General features: G+C 40.1%; 1 protein-coding gene across 2 annotated transcripts in view; it reads right to left on the bottom strand.

The window, feature by feature from the left end:
* The window catches only part of ppm1h (protein phosphatase, Mg2+/Mn2+ dependent, 1H), a 31,421-nt gene extending 12,578 nt beyond the window's left edge, over window positions 1-18,843 (bottom strand). The window contains exons 1-3 of one of the 2 annotated variants that reach the window (XR_001960870.2): window positions 18,106-18,843; window positions 9,888-10,053; window positions 7,068-7,424 (exon numbers count right to left, since the gene is read on the bottom strand). Coding sequence is in view for 1 of the 2 variants with exons in the window: in XM_018675928.2 (XP_018531444.1) it covers window positions 7,068-7,424; window positions 9,888-10,053; window positions 18,106-18,338 (756 nt within the window). In the remaining variant the exon portion in view is untranslated. The remainder of the gene's footprint in view (window positions 1-7,067; window positions 7,425-9,887; window positions 10,054-18,105) is intronic. The other variant, XM_018675928.2, reaches the window with a different exon arrangement.
* Window positions 18,844-19,251: the final 408 nt, after the last annotated feature.

Raw genomic sequence — 19,251 nt, 5'->3', positions numbered from 1 at the left:
AACCCTTCTCTGCTCTCACTCTGGCTGTTGTTGGTCCGCTGTTAACGGCTCCTCAGGGACCTTTAATCGCAGAACAGAAGCAGGAAGTTATACTGGGAAAATGGATGACCCCACAGGCGCCTCCTTCACCTCCCTCCATCACCATCAACAGATTGAGTGGGATGAAAAATGTTGGTGAACACATTCGCAGTGAGTTCATCCTTGAGATGTTTTCCCATGATGGATGTTCACCCTTGCTAAAGCATATCGCCCTCTGCTTCCTTGCTGACGAGCTCCACCTCATTACAACTCTGTAAATGTGTGTGTGTGTCTGTTTACAGTAAGTGTGTGTATGTGTTTATATCTGACAGGGAACAACAATGGACTGTAGTGCATGCGTACAGTGTGTCCAAAAATACATGCGTGTTTGTGTCTGGACGCAAGATGGATGTGTGTGTGATTGCAAGTGCATATACACAGCTCTGCATTTGTGTGTGTCTATGCTTGTGAAGTCTTTGTGTCCGATTTTGTAGAAGAGACAGAAAGTCTGTGTGTGTATATGTGTGTGTTTCTGTATAAAACACACACATTCACTCTGTTGTTGCTGCTGTCTGCTTGAAGAAGCAACACATTTCTCAGGAGTGTGAAGGCATGAAGGGGTATAGATGATGGCTACGTCTCTCTCTCTCTGTGTGTGTGTGTGTGTGTGTGAGAGAGAGAGAGAGTGAGAGAGAGAGAGTTTGGGGTGGTGGTGGGGGTGAACAAATGTGTCCTTCACATTAGATGAATTATGAATCCATAGCAAGCCATACATATTTATCCTGACTGTATCCAGTACTTCTTGCTGCAGGCAAAGTCTTTAATAATGAAAATGCCTGCATAAACATCTACACCTTTCTCCTCTCCACTTCCGCCAGAAAGAATTGAACAACTGAGCTAAATAACCAGCAGGCAGAGAGAGGGAGCGCGGGCACTCAAACATCCACATCTCATTCTACTAAATTGTCATAACTGCCAATCTATTGCAAAAATGGTTTCTGCACTCCTACAGATTAAAAGTCTTTGATAAATGAAGAAAAATTTTAAACTTCCAAGAGGGACGACTAACAAATCAGGAATTGCCCAGTTTCACAAGGCCCACATCATGTCACCACATCAGCCATTATGAAAATAAATTACAGTAAATAAAGTAATCATCTAGCAAATAATAAAATGTAATTTGCCACTAGACTGTAAATGCAAACAATGTCCTTATTTAAATTACATTTTATATTAAATTACTTGCTTACAGAGTTTTCTGTACTTTTTGCTCAATTTAATAATGTTTACTGAGGCAATGTGTTTATGGACATGACTTTAAAAATTGTGCTCTAAATCATCACAGATGTTATTTACATGCTCATTAGTGTTAATGCTCATGAGATCTCTCTGCTTGGGTTCTTACCTGTGAGCCCTCAAACCTGCTATAATATATTAGGTGCATTTTATTTAGACTTATGAGATCCTGCCAACTTTAATGAAGTTGACTGCGCTAAGGTACACTCACAATAGTTTGATCGTAGTGAACTTCCATCACCGGGATAACCGTGAATGGGGATAATCATTGATATCCTTTCGAATGAGTTTAAAAGAAAGATGTCTAGCTTGCCAGCATACAGTCCTGTATTGATTTACTTTGAAACTGCCACAAGGGGGAGCCTGTATCTTTCCAGTCATTCCAAAATGCTAAGTCCGTCACCATGGCTGACGGCTCGGCTTGCCAGTTGTATCCTCCGCGCAAAGGCAAGTTAAAACCGGATGTGTGGAAATACTATGGATTCCAAAAACAAAGAAGGTAAAATTAACCTAACGTTACTGTCAGTAGCAAGTGTTGGTTTAGTTATACTAACGTTGACGGTCATCTAAATGTTTGTTACGTTATGATGCCATCGTGTTTTGTGAACGTACATACCTTTTGATAACCAGTGAATTAGCTAGCTAATGTTACATGTGCTAGCTAGCGAATAGCTCCGGTCTCTGACAAATTGACTGCAATTTACTACAGTTAATTTGGGCACAGTCCACAAGGAACAGTTCAATTCAATTAGAATTTATTTCATTTGACTGAAAATACGTCTTCTCATTTGCCGTGGCCTATTGTAAGGTGAGGTATAGTTATTATTTTTATTTATTTTCCTTTACTTTTGCATTGGGACTTAATGATTTAAAATTACCTAAAGATTTCTAGATTGGTTTTCACAAAAAAAGTTCATATCTGTAAAGAAAAAAAAAAAGTTGTCTCTTACTCATAAACTACCAAAATGTAATGCAAAATAATTTCAGTGTGTTTTGGAACCATTTCAAGCATTTAAACCATAGTTTCATAATTATTGCAATAATACTGTTATTATAATTATTTTTGCCACGATCATTGAGACATTAAATTTTCATATCATCCCATGCCTATCAAGGGCTAACATGTTTACAAAAGTGCAGCTTACTCAAATAAGGCGTGTTCATTCTAAACACATTTCACATAATTTGACACAGTCACTGCTTACTTTTCCCAAGGTAATCAGTAAACTTAACAAGGACAGCAGAAGAATTCATATAATGGAATCCTCTTGTATACTTAAGAAAAAAAGTACAGCATAGCATACATAGAAAGTATGCCGCACACACCCACAGGCTTCACCCCACCTAACTACTTGAACTGTATGTTAATGCAGAGCAAGTTTAATTGGAATAGAGCCTCAAGGACACACACAAACAGAAAAAATGCAACTCCTATCCAATCAGTCATCTGAATATAGCTGTTTTCAAACTTTTTGCTTCCTAAAAACTCACAGAGATGTGAGTAGGTGTTTTATAGTTTGAGAATGAGCAATTTTATTTCACATGGTTCTGTCTCTGTCATGAAGGCAAGCAATGTTCAAACCACCTTACTTACTAAAGAAGAGGAGGTTGAACTGTACTGCTAAAAGTTGCCATTGTTTACATGAGCCTCCGTATTACATGTAAGATACAGATCAGGTAAAAAAAAAAAAACAAAAAAACTCCTCTCTATGTTACCTGGTTCATGCAGAATGAATGTAAGAGTCTAATAATACTACTAAGCTACTATGCCTAAAAACAGGAGCAGTAAAATGAACTCTCAGATAGAGGTTGCAAAGGATGGAAAGCTCTGATGATGGGCAGTGAGACAGGTAATTAACCACATTAATCACTAATTAGCAAAAGCAGTGACATCTGAGTTGTTTTTGAGGGCGAGAAGGACCCTTTGGCTATTCAATTACATACCTTGCCTCTGTGATTGTCAATATTCATGCAGTAATAGATTACTGCCCTGTGATACACTGGCAACTAGCTCAGATGTCCCTGTAGCAAAATAAGAGAATTTTGAAAAATGTAGAAAACGAATGGCTGCATGATTACTGATGACTACTCCTCATATCACACAACAAAAAACACTTATGTAAATGTTAAAAGTGTTCTGTTAATTAACATGTATTTCCTAAAGGCTAGCCACTAAGAACAACATACTTCATGCTAAAAAAAAAATAGTAAGATGTGACAATCTGCACATGTATAGCTCAACCTGATCACACACACAAGTGCCAAGGGGCTAAATGTCTTGGCACTCAGGAGAGTCATATGAGGCCAGTGATTACATCCCCTCTTATTCCTGTGCCGGCCCAACAAACAGCACAAAGTGATAAGACTCTGTCTCTGAGCTACACATTTTGTTTGTTTGTTTACACATCCCTGAGTGTTTATCAGGCCTGAGCAGCCGCTCCACACAGACCGGCCACTTTCATAGGAATGCAGCAAGCCGTGTCAGAGGAGAATTAAAGGCAGATCCCATCGATAAGATACAGAGGCTCGGCGAACCTCCGAGACAGAGATTTAGAGTGGCAAACCTTCCCAAGATTCTCTGACATTTCCCATTTTCTTAAAGAATGAGCGTCATTAAAAAAAATAAGATGAGGGGCTTTTAGGGGTGAAATTCTGCCAAAATCTGCTTTTGGGTAGTCACTCAGCAAAAGCGGAAGGGACCGTTTTTCATTTCCAAGCAGAAAGGTGTATCATTTGAACTAGACTGCTATCTAATTTTACAACAACAAAAATTCAAATTAAAATAAATGACAGCTGTGGAGGAAAGTATGTGCTGTAATTAGAGCCCATAGGTGAGAAAAAAATGCTGTAACCACCTGCAAAAACAAAACACTGAACAATGTACTGGAAATACAGTGTGTATACTTTAAATATTGCTCTCTGAAGAACAACTTTAGACCACTGTTAGACAGTTTGCAGCTGTAAGGTTGAGAGTCAAAGATGCTGTGACATCAGCTGCAGTGCTTGAAATTATGGATTCAGTACAATTCCCTTTAAGAAAGAGAGGAGACACAGGATAAAAAGTGCAGATTCAGAGCTGGATAAAGAGCTGGAGAGGTAAATGAGAGGCGAGAGGGGAAGCAGAGGGAAACAGATGTTTGCTGATTGCAAGGAGTCGTGGGCAGATATGTTTCTCACAAGAAAAAGGTGAATAGAGAAGGAAAAAGAAAGCAAAAAGCAAAAGGAAAAAAAGATTGCATTGTAAAGTCAGGAAATGTACTGTTGGTGAGAAGTGGACCATAATTTTTATATCCTATGATCTGCATCCTACTAAAAAACTAGATTTCTGCTGATTGCTGCCATGCTGTTTTAACACATTTTTCTCTCACAGCACAACACTGCCCAACAGTAGTTCTGTTATTATCATAAGTTATTACAAACACAATCCTCATGACTCTGTGGAACAAAATAATCTGATCACAAACCAAAATTCACAACAGACCTTTCAATTCTGCAACTGATCCATATACAAGCATTAGTAACATATAAACACACAAAGACCCAAGTGTCCCAGTGGACTACACTATTTCCCTTATTATGGCCATAGAGCTTGGTCAAAATAAATAATTGCACACTGCCACCCAGTGGTTAAAAGGTGGAAGCACCAGGATTAATTGTATTTTCTAATGGGATTGATCCAAGCTGTCCTCCATCAAGATCTAATTTAACCTCCCTGAGTGATCCTATCCACAAAACAAATGTGTGCTTTTAGCAAAGAATTTGTGATGTGCAGACCTGGGGCAGCATGTCTGTATTAACCTATGTGCAAGACCAGATGGGTGGGGTTTAGAGCAGCAAGACAACATAGATACTAAATAGATTTTATTAATTTAATCAGTGATAGTTTCATGTATTTTTCTTTCGTTGTACCACTTCAGGTTTTTACTTTATATTCATTAATACACTATGTACTGTATATGTGCTGAGACTATTGGTTGCTTTTCATTATAATGACTTTAATATCTCAATGTAACAGTACGTAAGATCATTACTCTTTTGTAACCCAGCTGAGGACAAACATAGCAGAGACTGTTGATTGAAACCCTGATGTTGAAGCTGAGGCCAGTGACCTCTGACCATGTCCGCCCCACAAAGCCTGTTAGGCAGGCCTGCACTGTTTAGATTGGCTCTGGTCTTGATCTCTTGGCCTCTGTATGAGTTAAGTCTCCAGCATCCACTTACAGTACAGCCAGATGGTGTGTGTGTGAGAGAGAGAGAGCGAGAGAGAGAGAGAGAGAGAGAGAGAGACCCGCAGCAGCTAGAGGGGAAGAGTACAGTATTTCTCCTGGCTCTGAGGCTGTTTGCTGACTAACTGCCTGACTGACGCCATGTGCTTCCAGTTTCAGGGGAACAGTCATGCGTTATGAATTTGGAAAAAGTACAGAGTGTAGGCATGTGTACATGTTAGAAGTGTCTGTGTTGTTATCAGAGTTTACGTACAGTTGACTGTGTGATGGCACATCAACCTCATGCATCTCATTGCCTTTGCCCTGCTGGAAAGACACCTACTCATCTCTCTGGGCTGCCAGAAGAGAATGATATTCCAGACCAGTTCATATCAACTTACAGCAGTACAGTAAAAACTTAAAAACCTTAATACCTAAAACGTTTGAGTATCAAATTCCCCCATGTTGGCTTGATAGTTGTATAAACAGTCAGATAGTGATTATGTTTGTTAAAATACTGTTGATACACGTGGATGAACTGCAAAGAGGCAGACTGTGCTAAGGGAGTAGTTTGATGTTTCATTGAATCTTTCTAAACTTATTTTTGTTAACCAATAGCAGGAAACCAGGAGGCCTGTGTGCATTCTGTCCGACCTTCTAATTACAGTGAATCAATATCAATTGACTCAGAAAGCAATTTCGAGTTTAATGGATGTTAAGTAGGCACACCGACCCGTGCCTGCTCAGTTACAGATAAATGTATAACTGAATTGTGGGTAGTAAATTTTGTCAAATTTGTTATAAAAGTTTATATCATTTTGCAGTTTTTAGCAAATTTGTTGTTTGCGTAATTTAAGTGGAAAACATATGCAAAAAATCAACCTTATTTGGATTGTAGGCTTGTTTTACAGTTAACAAAATGAAGGACATGACTAACCTAGGAAATAATTAGTAGCATGTAGCAATGCAGGAACATTGAGGGATATTGCTTGCGTCCTGTTAATATGTAGATCTACTTGTAACCGCTCATGACAGTTCAGTGTGGACATTAGCAATGAACCTTTCAACAAGAATGATTTTCAAGTTGTTTCTTATGCAAGAGTTTAAGAATCCTAAGAGGTTTAAGAATCCAATATTCCTCAGGGGAGCAAACATTAGAACTAGTCTGATAGAAACAGAATAATAGAAACATGTCCAACGTAAATATTTCTTATCCAAAATTATGTTTTGACCCTTAAATACAGTAATAATCAGAAAGCCGCAGGCTTAAAGATAAACATTCTGATTTTAATATAGTGCTGAAAAGTGCCATCAAGTCTCTAAATTCCCTCCCTGCTCACAATGACACTCAGCTGTAAACTTGAAACTCATAGTTTTAAGTGGAGTTGAAAAGTTGACCCCCCACATTTGGGGGCAACAATTAGATACAGAAACAGAATTTAAATTGTGTGTGTAGTATTGTCATTTCACATTGGAGACCTTCTTTGCAAACAGGTCAGCAAATTATATCAACAACTTTCATATTTCTACCAAGCACATGCCTCTTACCATGTCTTTGAAAGCATTCTCAATGGCTCCGATCACCAGGCTCTCGTGTGCAACTTTCTTCTCAGTAAAGAAGCGTGTGGGTGGGGTGCTGGGTGAACCCGGAGCCCCCGCGGCACCCCGGAGAGAGGCAGCCCTGGTGAGGGCACGCTGGGACGTTGGGGTGAGGTGGTGATTGATAGGCTCTTCGCCCAGGCACGTGGGGGGCAGCAGGTTAGGAGTGCAGAGGATCTCCATCACCTCCTGAAGGTGCAGGGCAATGTGGTGATGGAGAAGGCGGGAGGCCACTACAGCGGCCCCAGAGCCGGCGTGGCCATCAAACAACGCCCAGTAGTGGAATGTTAAATCTTCAGAGTTGTCCTGGATACAGAGTCAAACACAGCTTCATTAATCAATTGCATTGCCATTTTAACCTACAGGCTGTGAGCAAAGCAGTTTTATCAGACCCTACATTCACACTGTAACCATTATAAGTTATTGAATATCTGGCAAGTCAGTGTGTGGATGGTCAATAACTCTGTAAGATAAAAAGACTGGCCATGACTTAACTTTCTGTGGTCATAAGCAGTCCACAGAAAATGACATATTGTTTCCTTGGTTACAGTATGAATTGGTTTCTTTCACAGTTTCTCTCCATCATGATTTCAGCAGGTTAATATATTCCAGGTTCTGATAACATGTATTCATCTAAATGAATACAGCCGCATCCATCATTGGTGCTTATGATAACTCCAAAACATTCAGAGTTTTGATGATTATTTTCAGTCACAATATACAGTATATTTTATCATCAAAATCAATTAAATGTAATGACTCTCCATCCAGAATTATAATAGTGTGAATGTAAGGCAATTCAAAGCACCCATTCCCCTTGCAGTCCTATGATGTATATCTGTGGTTCCCAACCTGAGGGCTTGGGACCCACCCACTGGAAATCTCAAGGAGAATTTTAAAAAGGGGGGGGGGGGGGGGTGAATAAGAAAAAACCTGAATTACTGCCTCATGGTTGTATGTCTCCACTAACCAGTCTAGATACGAATGGATGTACGGACTGATGATGGACAAATCATGTCTTTCCCATACTTATCTCTAATCTTTTTTTGTGAAATAATGTTTTTCTTTTTTACCTCTTCAGGCCTCTACAACATCACTTGTTGAACTGCTCCTAAGTGACATATAGACTGCAATCTGTGGTGGGAGGTCACAAACAGATGTTGCGTAAAGGGTCACAAGCCAGAAAGGTTGGAAACCACTAATGTACACTGTCAGTGACCAGAAGGATACATAAAAAAACCCTGTTTAATACCACACTGCACCAACTTTAACCTTGCAGACAGCTGCCACAAATCATGGCAGAGACTCAGGCAGGAAGCTGAGTCATACAGACATCAGTGCCTCACATTACCCCACGTTAATGGGTGAAAGCTCTTTTCTGTGGAAGCTGTATTCAAATGTATCCCATAGGTGTTCTGTGGAACACTTTCAGGAGACTGCAGCGGCCAGTTCAGTTTACATCTTCTGATCTTAACGAACACAAGACGACCATGAGTGGATGAACTCATCCTCTGACGTCAACGCTCCAATCTGCACGTTGTAACAGACCTAGAATGAGGCGCTGTATATTCCACACACTGTCCTGTGCGTCCATCTACAAAGTGCATCCTCCCATGTAATGTTTAGACAAAGTCTGATCTGCTTCATTCATCACACACCTTTGAGTTTGCCGCCTTCAAAAAGTGCAGCAACTCTATGATCTTCCGCCCTCCTGGAGCCGGTGGTCATGCTTTTTCAAAGTCCAATTTAACCAATTTAAAAATGGAACGCTGCCTTATTCTGCAGGGGCAGGGTTTATATTGCATGTTTCTGGTCACTGAATGTAGATTGTTGCTTGCACACTGTTATTTTCTAAATATAGTGCATGCCTGTTCTACAACATGAGCCTATGAAGGAACAGCACTAGAATGCATGTCTCTACACTACTCTTATTGGTCTAGTATCACTGCAGTAGTGAGTCATGAGGTACTTGCATGAGTCTGCTGTAGGCTCTGGGTGGGCCTGAGTGAAGTACTCATGGGCTGAGAGGAAATTTTAGCAGTGTTACTTTAAATAGATATATTACCTATTGCCTTTGGAAATTAGATCACAAAATGTTTTACTATGTTGAGAAAATAAATTGGACAAAGTGAAACATGAGATTAATATCAGTGTTCAGAGGCTGCTTTTTCATCCTTGTAGCAAAAAAGTAACAGAAGTGTGTCAGTATGCTGTATAAATGTAGTACACTACCCTATAAAAACAAAAGGCAGTAAGTTTACTTCTCATAATGATACAGTTTTCCTTAATACATGACATAGTGTACTTGCAGAAGCACACAAGGTTAACTTAAAACCCTCTTTGTGTTTAGTAATAGTAAATGTAGTTTGCCTGTCTGTGTTAGTGGCTGTCAAGAGCTGCTGAAGGCCACTGTGGTGTGTAAAGGACGTTGTATGCCCCAATAAACTGCTGATGGGACAGGATGATGGGACAGTGGGTCCCAGGAACAGGCCCCGGGGACATTCAAGGACTGCATTCACTCTGATCATTACCTGGATTTCATCACTGACTGAATGATGTGTGCATTTTATCAAAAAGATGGCTCAGCTGCTTGCTTTAGGAAAATAGCATTTTATTATACGTTCTTAAATTTAAGCTTAAAATTCAGTTTTGTCCCTTTATGCTTTTACTTAAATTTTTGTGTTTTTTGGTGGTTTTAATGTGGCATGGTAAATACAGTGAAGAAGCTGAATATTTCCTGATGGAAACAGACACATCAGTCTGACTCACCAGGTTCTCCCGGAGGCCCAGGCCCTCTCCGTTAGGCAGGGAAGACCTCCTGCGGGTCAAGGGGGTCCGGTTGGGTGTGCCGCTTCCTGCTGGTCTCCTTTTGACCACCAGCACTTCACAGCAGGCCTGGTCCTCATTTAATGTGCTCTTTCCTGCATTGATTACCCTAGACAAAGAGGAGATAAGAGGACACAGAAAAGGGGATTTAAGCCATACATCAGCTTAACACAACATCTAATATAATTTAAATTTTTTTTATTTTTAAAAAACTTAAAAAAAAAATACTAAAATAATATTAATAATACTTTATGTAGTATTTCAGTTCATTTAATATATTTTTAAAAAAACAAAACAAAGCCTGGATGAACTTCTCCACGTCTCCACTCACATCACTTCAAGTACACCCATCTATCAGAAACAAAAACACTTAAGTAACAGCTGTCTTAAATTGAACTTTTCAGAGCTGTCTCTGCCTCTTTGCATTTATATTTATTTAGAAACTAATCTCCTGAATGTTGGAGGATGATACACTGATGCAGATAATCTAAACGGATTTTTGCTCACAGCTCACACCAGACACATGGCTGTTGATTCAGCAGATAAGGGGGACAGAAGATGACCTTTCATCCGTGTGATGTTCTTAGGACTATAAAACCCCTTCCAAACTTAATTTCTGCAAAAGAGTTTGCCTTCACGACAGCAGTTTGTTTTCTGCAATAAACAAACTTTAAATACACCATTTCAATTTGAGTCCCACGCAGAGGACAGAAAGACACATAAATACTGCATTATACAACACCTGGCAGATGGTGCAGCACTGCTGTGAGCTGCTGTAGTCATGGACAAGCACAGGCTGCTTAACAATACTCCAGGCATTCTTAATTTAGCTACACTGTAGGAGATGCTAGGTCTACAGTGGCCCTATTAAAACTGCATATAGTATCTTATGAAATTAGACTAGACACAAGGTTAAATTAGCAAGGGAACAAAATATATTTTTGTGGAAGTTCTGTAACTTTTTACTTCCTTGCATCTATTGACACATGATACAAAAAGACCATTTAAGACTTCCTAGTATGCTTAAATACATTAAGATATGCATCAAGTCAAGCTATTCTCAATCATCTGTGATGTAGAAGATGATTGCTTGACTGCTCATGATTATGTCCCTCTGAAGGATCCTATATAAATAATCCTAATTGGTCACGGGGATGAGCAGAGATCCTCTGTCTCCAGCTAAGAAAACACTCTGGGTTGTAAAACTGACCTCCCAGAGCAGAGCTTCACTCAGTAAGGATGATTTTAAATGGTGTCTTGCACAATGTGCTATTCATCACTTCCCCATTGTAAAAACTAATAATAGCACACTCGCTATAGTGAGTCAATTAGACAGGTTTAAAGGCAACACTTCATTTGCCCACATAGCTACTCAGATATTTCTGTGAATATCTGTAAATTAGGACTGATTTTATAAACCCTGATACAGCACTTTAATAATGTTGCACTTAATTTGATCCTTTTAATCCTCATGGAATTGAATGGATCAGTAAATCAGACCTAACACAGAAGTTAGACACAATATGATCTGGGAATAACAAAAACTGCACTTAAAACTCATACCCAATGACGTCAGATATTATAGGACCACATGTGTGGCTTTGCGTGCTCTACTCCATTAACTAAAGACCACTGAAAGCCTGGAAAATATCAGTTTTTTATTCATTGTCTTACTGGAAGTCAGTGGTTCCCAAACTGCAGGGTACACTGAAGCACTGCAGGAGAGCAAACATAACCCAGGGGGAAAATGTGGCGTGAAACTGGAGTTCAATGGGCCTTTTGTGCAGCAGACTTTTTGACCTGTCAAACAAAGATGTCACTGATAACATTATTAATTGCTGCACTGCTGTAATTGCCTCAAGGGGAACCATTGTCAACGTCATTAGTTCCACCTGTGTTTTTCCTACTAGACAAGTCAAAATGTCTGCTCTGAAAGTAGCCCGTGAATATGTTTCAACATTCAGGTCTGCTTTTTTTTTTTTTTTTTTTGGTAACAACCTTTATTTGTTTATTTACACAACGCAGTTTGCAGTAGTATCATCAGTATTGTTACAGGTTTATTTGGACATGACAGAGGAAGTTTGCTTTCAACCGCATCTCACTCTTAATCAGCAGTCAGAGTTGGAGATGGAGATGGCTCAGTTGTCATTACCTGTTTGTAGTCTTAGGTTTAGATTTATTATACTTTACTGCAGACTATGTTTTGCAGCAATTTGTTTCACTTCACTCTTAAATAATGTAAATTGTTGATTACATTATTATTTATTACATAAAGTCAAAATAGAAAATGAACTTGAACTAAACTAAGCTCTTAGGTAAAGTATATAGTATGAGTTTTCCTTCAAGCTTCTAAAATCATTCTATGAAATGATGGTGTGCTCTGGTCAATGTAAAGTATACAATATAACTCCTTACTCTCTAACTTCATATGATGAATAGAGGCCACAAACGTCATCATGCACCATCATGCGTATCTAAGACCAAAGCACTGCAGGGAATGACGTTTATTTGACCCTGGAAGATCACAAGATTAACAACAGTTGAGCTTTCAAGCCTTTCATCTCTGATATGAGAGGAAAAGCCATCCACACCCTGAGGCATGAGCTGTATCTGAGAGCAGGGCTGTCATATTCGGTTACCTCATTTCATTTCTTCACATTTGATACAATGGCATGACCTTAATTACCCTGTCAGAGCTGTAATCGACATTGTTCCTTCTTTGGTTTGGGGATTTTTCTTCTCAGTAACACTTGATGTGAAGTTTTGCTCCAAAGACATCATCAGGAACCTCCAGGTCATTTTAGCGAGTAGAGTATTATAAATATATTTGCAAATTGCCATAATACCTCAAAATGCAACTGGTGCTGTAACAATTAGTGAATGTTAGACTTTGGAACCATCCAATTGACATTATTTTTTTTTGGCATTGAATGAGCTAAACGATTAATTATTAAATAATAAGCAGCTTAATCTCTAATGAGTTTTAGCCCTAAATACAGTAATACTTACTAGAGAGTAATACTGGTCTCCATTTTGAAAATCATACACTGGCTATGCTCAGGATCATTCTTTGTTGCAATTCTCTTGTACAATCAAAGCACACATAAGTGATGCCAAGTTTGTGGAAAAACTGCCCTGGAGGCTATGACTACTACAAACACACTGTTCACAAAACACAGGTAATTCTAGCGTTTTTGGTTAGCTATTGAATCACTGCAGTGCCTACAAATGAGTTTCTACATTCATGCAGCCCTCAGTTCCCATTTTCTTTTCTGTGCTTAATCAAATCCTATTCAAAGCTCTGTAAGGTGGGGTGCTGGCAATCGCATTTCCAGATGAACTTTTTTTTTTTTTTACAACACATGTACATGTTAAATCTGTCTGTATATGTAACACTTTTTTTATTCCTTTGTATTATATTTTATACTTTTGTCTGTTTCCTGTTTTTTGTGGCTTTATGCTCTTCCTCCTATGCTTACTGCTACACAGTCTCAGTTTCAACAAACAAATCCTATAAGATAATGATAAAGATAATCCTAAAATGTTCAGTGGTAACTCATATTTGAGCTGTACAGTAAAGAAAGCTGGCAAAGACCTGAAACAGCATTACACTGTTTCTGCCTCAGAGCAATGTGCCGTGTTGATGTAGCAGAAACAACACAAGAACATGTGCTGCATCATGTGACTGAGCACTGGGAAGCTTTGTATGTAAGAAGTGCTGCTCATGTGCTTCCACTCCACAGTTGAGTGTAACGTTGACTTTATTAAGCTCCTTTACAATGGGGAAAATATAAATAATGTAGAGGAAAAGGAAAAATAGATGAGCAGCATACATTTCTACAGCATGTTTGTAGACTCTACAACTTGTGTCTGCCCTTCTTTATCTTGAAAAGATTGGCTAAAAATGCACATCCATTCAACACCCTGGAGCTGCCACCTTCATGTCTCTGTTCCCTTACCACAGATTTTAACCCTGAGAATGCCAGCTTGCTTAAGTACAGCACTGGGAATGCCCTGACACATACATGTCTGCTGACCTGCAGCCAAAACACAGAGCGTGCAATGGTGGTGCTAGCATTTAGCTTACAGACACGCATATTGATTAAGTATTGATCGGACTGCTGCTGAGGTTGCAGGGGTATGTGTTATTGGTACTGAGCCCATGTGAAAGCTTTGTCACAATATAGTCTGTGTTGTCTCAGTACTACTACTTTCCTCTGCCAGCAAGCAAGTTGGAGGAGTTGAAGAAGATGAAAAAAGTGGGGGAGATGAGGAGCTAAAAAAAAGGTGACGCTCGTTTGAACTGTGAAAAATGAAATCTCTCAAAGGACTTTTCAAAGTTCTTAATGGATCTCCTCCTTCAGGCCACTTTAGGCAAGAATTGCCTTTGGCATGATCATCCCACCACTGGACTGACAGGGCACTGTTTTATGCCAACTGCCTGGTTTGATTTGTTCTCATGAGCACAATGTGTTTATGCCCCACTGTCCAAACTGAAGGTATGCATTAGATGGAGCCCATTGTTCCTTTTTTCCCAAGTCCCTGGCCTTGCATTTTTCATTTTCTGAACTGACATGGCCACAGCAAGGTGAACCCATCTAAAACTGAAAAGACTTCCTGGTGAGAGCATACAAGTGTAAATACCACTGAAGGTGACATCAGGAGCAAGTTTCCCTCATCTCCTCTTCTTTTAGAACATGCAACATGGCAGCAGTGCATCCAAACACTGAACTGAGCATGCAAGAGAGAATGATCATTGGTCAACAGCAGCAGTAAATGTAGCCTGTCTGCCTAAGTGAGGCCTATACGTGCGCTGTAGAAGAAAGGGTGACACAAGTGAGAGTGAGCAATACTCACTGATCCATTCAAATGATCATGCTCACTGGACCTGACAGTGCACCCACTCAGAAAGACAGTGCATCAGAATCCTCATAAAGCAGAGCTGTTCTTCCTGTCCCCGGTGAGAGCAACTCAATAACCCTGGATAACCCTGAAAAGCTCAGAGAGGCCTGCTTGTATAAAGGAGAGCAACCCAAGACAGAGAAGGACTGTGCAGTTCATCCTGCATGATCTTACACATTTGAGAATAACTGACTCAGATATGACTTAGGATTTACCTAAATATATCAAACTAGTCCAACTCAGAGATTCCCTTCACACCATCTTTCTGTTAATGTAAAGATGCAAATCAAAGCATCAGTTTTGTGTTGCTGTTAGCTAGGTATCAATACTGCATGTTACATAATACCATATATGCAGAAAATAACAGTACTAAGAGCCTACAGCCACGGCTGTGGCTCGGAGAGCGCACCCAAAGGCACAGTGGTGCTCTGAGGCTCCCATGCATAAAGAAACTTGGCTGAATGTGCTAGAGGAAAACTTGGGAATCACCAAAGTCCTTAGGATTCATCCTCTGGGCACCATGAGCTCCTGTACCAAATTTCATGACAATCCATCCAATAGTTGTTGAAATATTTCAGTAAAAACCAAATAAAAAAAAGGAAAAGTCAGATAATCACCAAAGACAGTATAGTTCTCCTTCTCTTGGGACTCTTGGGAAATAAATTTCTGCAAAATCCCTGCAATAGTTGTTGAGATAATCTGTCAGAGTAGTGAACCTGGACAGTTGGACATTTCCCATTCCTTAGAGCCACAGCACTAGCATGGCAGTGGGCAACAATGTAACCGCTCACAATGCCAGCTGATACACTGTAACCACCATATCTTTAGATACACAACAAGTATGTACCATTTTTTTTCAGAGAGATTCATTGGTATCTGACCCTGTTAACCCTCCTGAGTGGATCTGTATGGATCACATCATCTCATATGGGCTCAGGTTTTCACCGCTGGCAGTGAGATTTCACAACCACAAAGCCTGCTGGTCAGCCAGCTGTTGACAAATCCCCAGGACGGCCTAGTCCTGGCTGATGCTACGCCAAGCTGGCACATACACATACACACACACACACACACACACACCCAGGAAGCAGAATCACATCTATTTATGAAGAGGGCTGTTCAACTGATCCTGCAGAATCAGGCATCGCCTTTAAATACGTTGAGTTTTAGAGAAAAAAACTCAAATTATAAAATAACAATAATTGTGATAAATAAATAGGAACATAATATCTAGCTATCTCAAATTATACAACCCACTTTAGAACATATACAGTATGAGTGGGTGATGGTTTCTGAGCACAGAAGCAAATTATCATCTTTTCTTCTCTGTCTTCAGATTAAAAATTCTTCATGGCAGATTAGCATGTGGAAGCATAGAGATGGGCGTATACGAATGAATTCAGAGATTTCAAAGTATTTCTTCAGGCTATAAGAAGCAGAGACTGCACAGATATATTTTAGTACTGAAAGAGTAAATTAAGCAATTATCCGATGATCAAAGAAAGAAATGACAACCATTTTCTTTTAGTTAAAACAAGCAATATGAAGACATCACTATGAGCTCTGGGAAACTGTGCAAGACATTTCCCTCTTCTACGTGACATTTTATGGATGATTAATGAATAATTGTTAGTTTCAAACCTAATCACTGCTGCTGAAGTGTTTGTCCTGTTTATTTCTTGGAAACAAAGAGCAGTTGCCTGAGGGAAAGAGACTGGACTGGTCAGTTGTGTTGAAGTAAAAGCATGCTGCCTGCTGGCTGATTTTTAGATGATAAATGTTTGCACGTCTAAATTTGTTTCACGGCAGGATGGATAAAGTTGAAACATTAGATGCAAAAAGATAGGGAGTGTTTCTGCACAGCGTTCATCCTGAACATCTAACTTCATTGGTGCAACAGTCGAACTAAAGGAAAGAGGCACTCTGTCATAACAGCCTATCAACTGCAAGATGATAAAACTTTATGTCGGGGGGGGGGCACAGAACAAACTCACCCATATTTGTGTGTTTATGAATTCAGGGCACTGCCGTGTCACAGACTATGTGGTTAGAACTGCCTGAAAAAGTTATGAGACAGCCTCAGTAACCTCCCAGATACTTTATGTAGCACTATGTGAATAAGTGATTGTAACTCTGTGGTCTCAGGCCAGAGACAATAATGACAACAAGACTACATATTATATCATATTATTTAGTTGTGTCCTGTCAGAGGTATGAGTAAACTACGTGTACTGAAAAGTAAACTGGCTTGTTTATGTAGCTCTGGTCTTTGCAGGCTGCTCTTACCTGCATGCAAATTAAGTAATTCCATACTTCCCTCTCCTTTTTGTTGCCATCAGAAATACTCAACATGATTAGAATATGTCTACTTAAAATACAACACAAATGATTTATCACCACCTTGCTAGGAGGATGCAAGGAGCCAAATGGATCCTGTGCACTTTAACATAAGATGTGATATCAATAATACAACAGATGATCTTAGGTCTGGTTGCGATTCTGGTCTCAGTTATCAAGTGGGAGGAGGAAGACAGCGTCTGTCAAAGCAAACATTGACTGAGCAAATAGTGCAAACCTGTTATTCAGTACAACTAAAGGACACCCTCAGGTTTTTACTGGCTTTACACATACATGTAGCTTTGATCTAAAATCAAAGCAAAATGATAAATATTACACAGGCGACAAGTAAAGTAGAAAATCTGGTGTCAGTTTACCTCACCTCACCTGCCTCACCCCACCATAAAATAAGTTAAAGCTATAAAAATAAAACGTTATCTGAGGGACTAGTTTATTGTTGGTCTCATCATAAATACAAAAAATATTATGGTCTTCTATCTTACAATGAGCCTAAACTATCTGCAAGCTTTCAGTGACCTTATTCTAGCCTACTTTATGGTATCTTTGCATCTACTAAGCCATCACAGTGATAATACCTTCCTGTAAGGCCATAGAGACTAGATTATAGCAACCTTATCTGTTTAATGTGATATGGTCTTGGAAACCACACAGGAAACTGATGTTTACATTGTAAGGTAGCCTATGATTCTGAGGGAATAAGGCCAGCTGCTGCACCTTTCATTTTAATGTAATACAGGCTACACATGAAGCCCGCTATGATGATATAAAAGAATAAAAGAGGCTGGTGTTTATGTTTACGCCCTGGTGAGTGATCTCAGTGGTCCAGGAAGGACATGCTCACTTCCAAAGGATGCTGTGTGTCTGCTGTGCAAGAAAAGATGGACGCATACAGGTTACTCACTCTGCGTAGCCGGTGGACCATGGCAGCCGCTTGGTCTCCTTCAGTATGAGGATCGGTCTCGCTATGTGATCCGCCGAGCACTCTATCTCGTCCGGCGAGAGTCCCAGGAACTCCGGTCTGCTGTACGGGAATTTCAGCGGCAGATCGGAGCCGCCGGGATGGTCTCCGTTGGAGCCACCAGCCATCATACCTCCCATAAAATTGGCCACCGCCGATTTCACCCGCGTGAGCATGGTCCTGCTGCGGCGTGGGTCCAGGCGATGCGATTGCGTGAGTGTCTCCCCCCGCCCGACAGATCCCCGCACGGCGACGCAGTTTCGCGGCGTGAAAGGTAGACACACAGCGGCCGTAGAAACTCATTCAGCTCAGCGCTCCCTCGGTGAATACGGAAATAAAAGCCACTGATACACACACACACACAGGCAGGCAGGCAGCGCTGCACGCTGGTCATGTGACAAACCGGTTGCTGCTGGTGGATTTGGTCGCACTGACATCTCAGTGAGCAGCTTACTGTTTACAGTGCTGGAGGTTAAAGGATCGTAATCCCACAGTGACTATTACCTCCTGGGCAGGGTGCAGCACAGCAGCGGTGGGTGCTGTCATCAGAGGGTTGGAGACGACCCATATTCTGAAAAGTGGACCCTCATACTCATGAGAGCACATTCACACCCATTGGTCACAAATGCAGTTTACATTAATGGTAATCATACAGTGTTATCTTCTACCTTTCTGCTCTGTTGACATCTGTTGTCCCTCGTTTTGGGGGGTGGGTTCACAGACTGTATTGCTTTATGTGTAACTGATATTAACTGTCCATTCAACCAGTTTGTTATTACACTAAGTGAGGAAATATTTCATGTTATATAAACTACACATGAACATAATTCCTCTTTTTCACCAAAAAGTCTTATGTTGGCAAATATATGTACAGAGAAGTGAAAGTCCAACACCAGAGATCATAACAGGAATATTTGCTATTTGATAGTGATAGTGTTGCATTACAGAAAAAAAGTAAGACATTGGTAACAGATACAGAACATGTGAAAATCCGTTGTATTTAGTCATGGTTTACAGCTTGGGTCTCTGAGACCTCAAACACAAGTAATGTGTAATTTTCTGCAGTGGACTTCTGAAGCATGTCACCAG

The sequence above is a fragment of the Lates calcarifer genome, linkage group LG10 (assembly GCF_001640805.2).
Source record: "Lates calcarifer isolate ASB-BC8 linkage group LG10, TLL_Latcal_v3, whole genome shotgun sequence".
NCBI classification, from domain to species: Eukaryota; Metazoa; Chordata; class Actinopteri; family Centropomidae; genus Lates; species Lates calcarifer.
The sequence above is the reverse complement of the archived record's forward strand: the minus strand, read 5'-3'. Positions and strand labels throughout refer to the sequence as shown.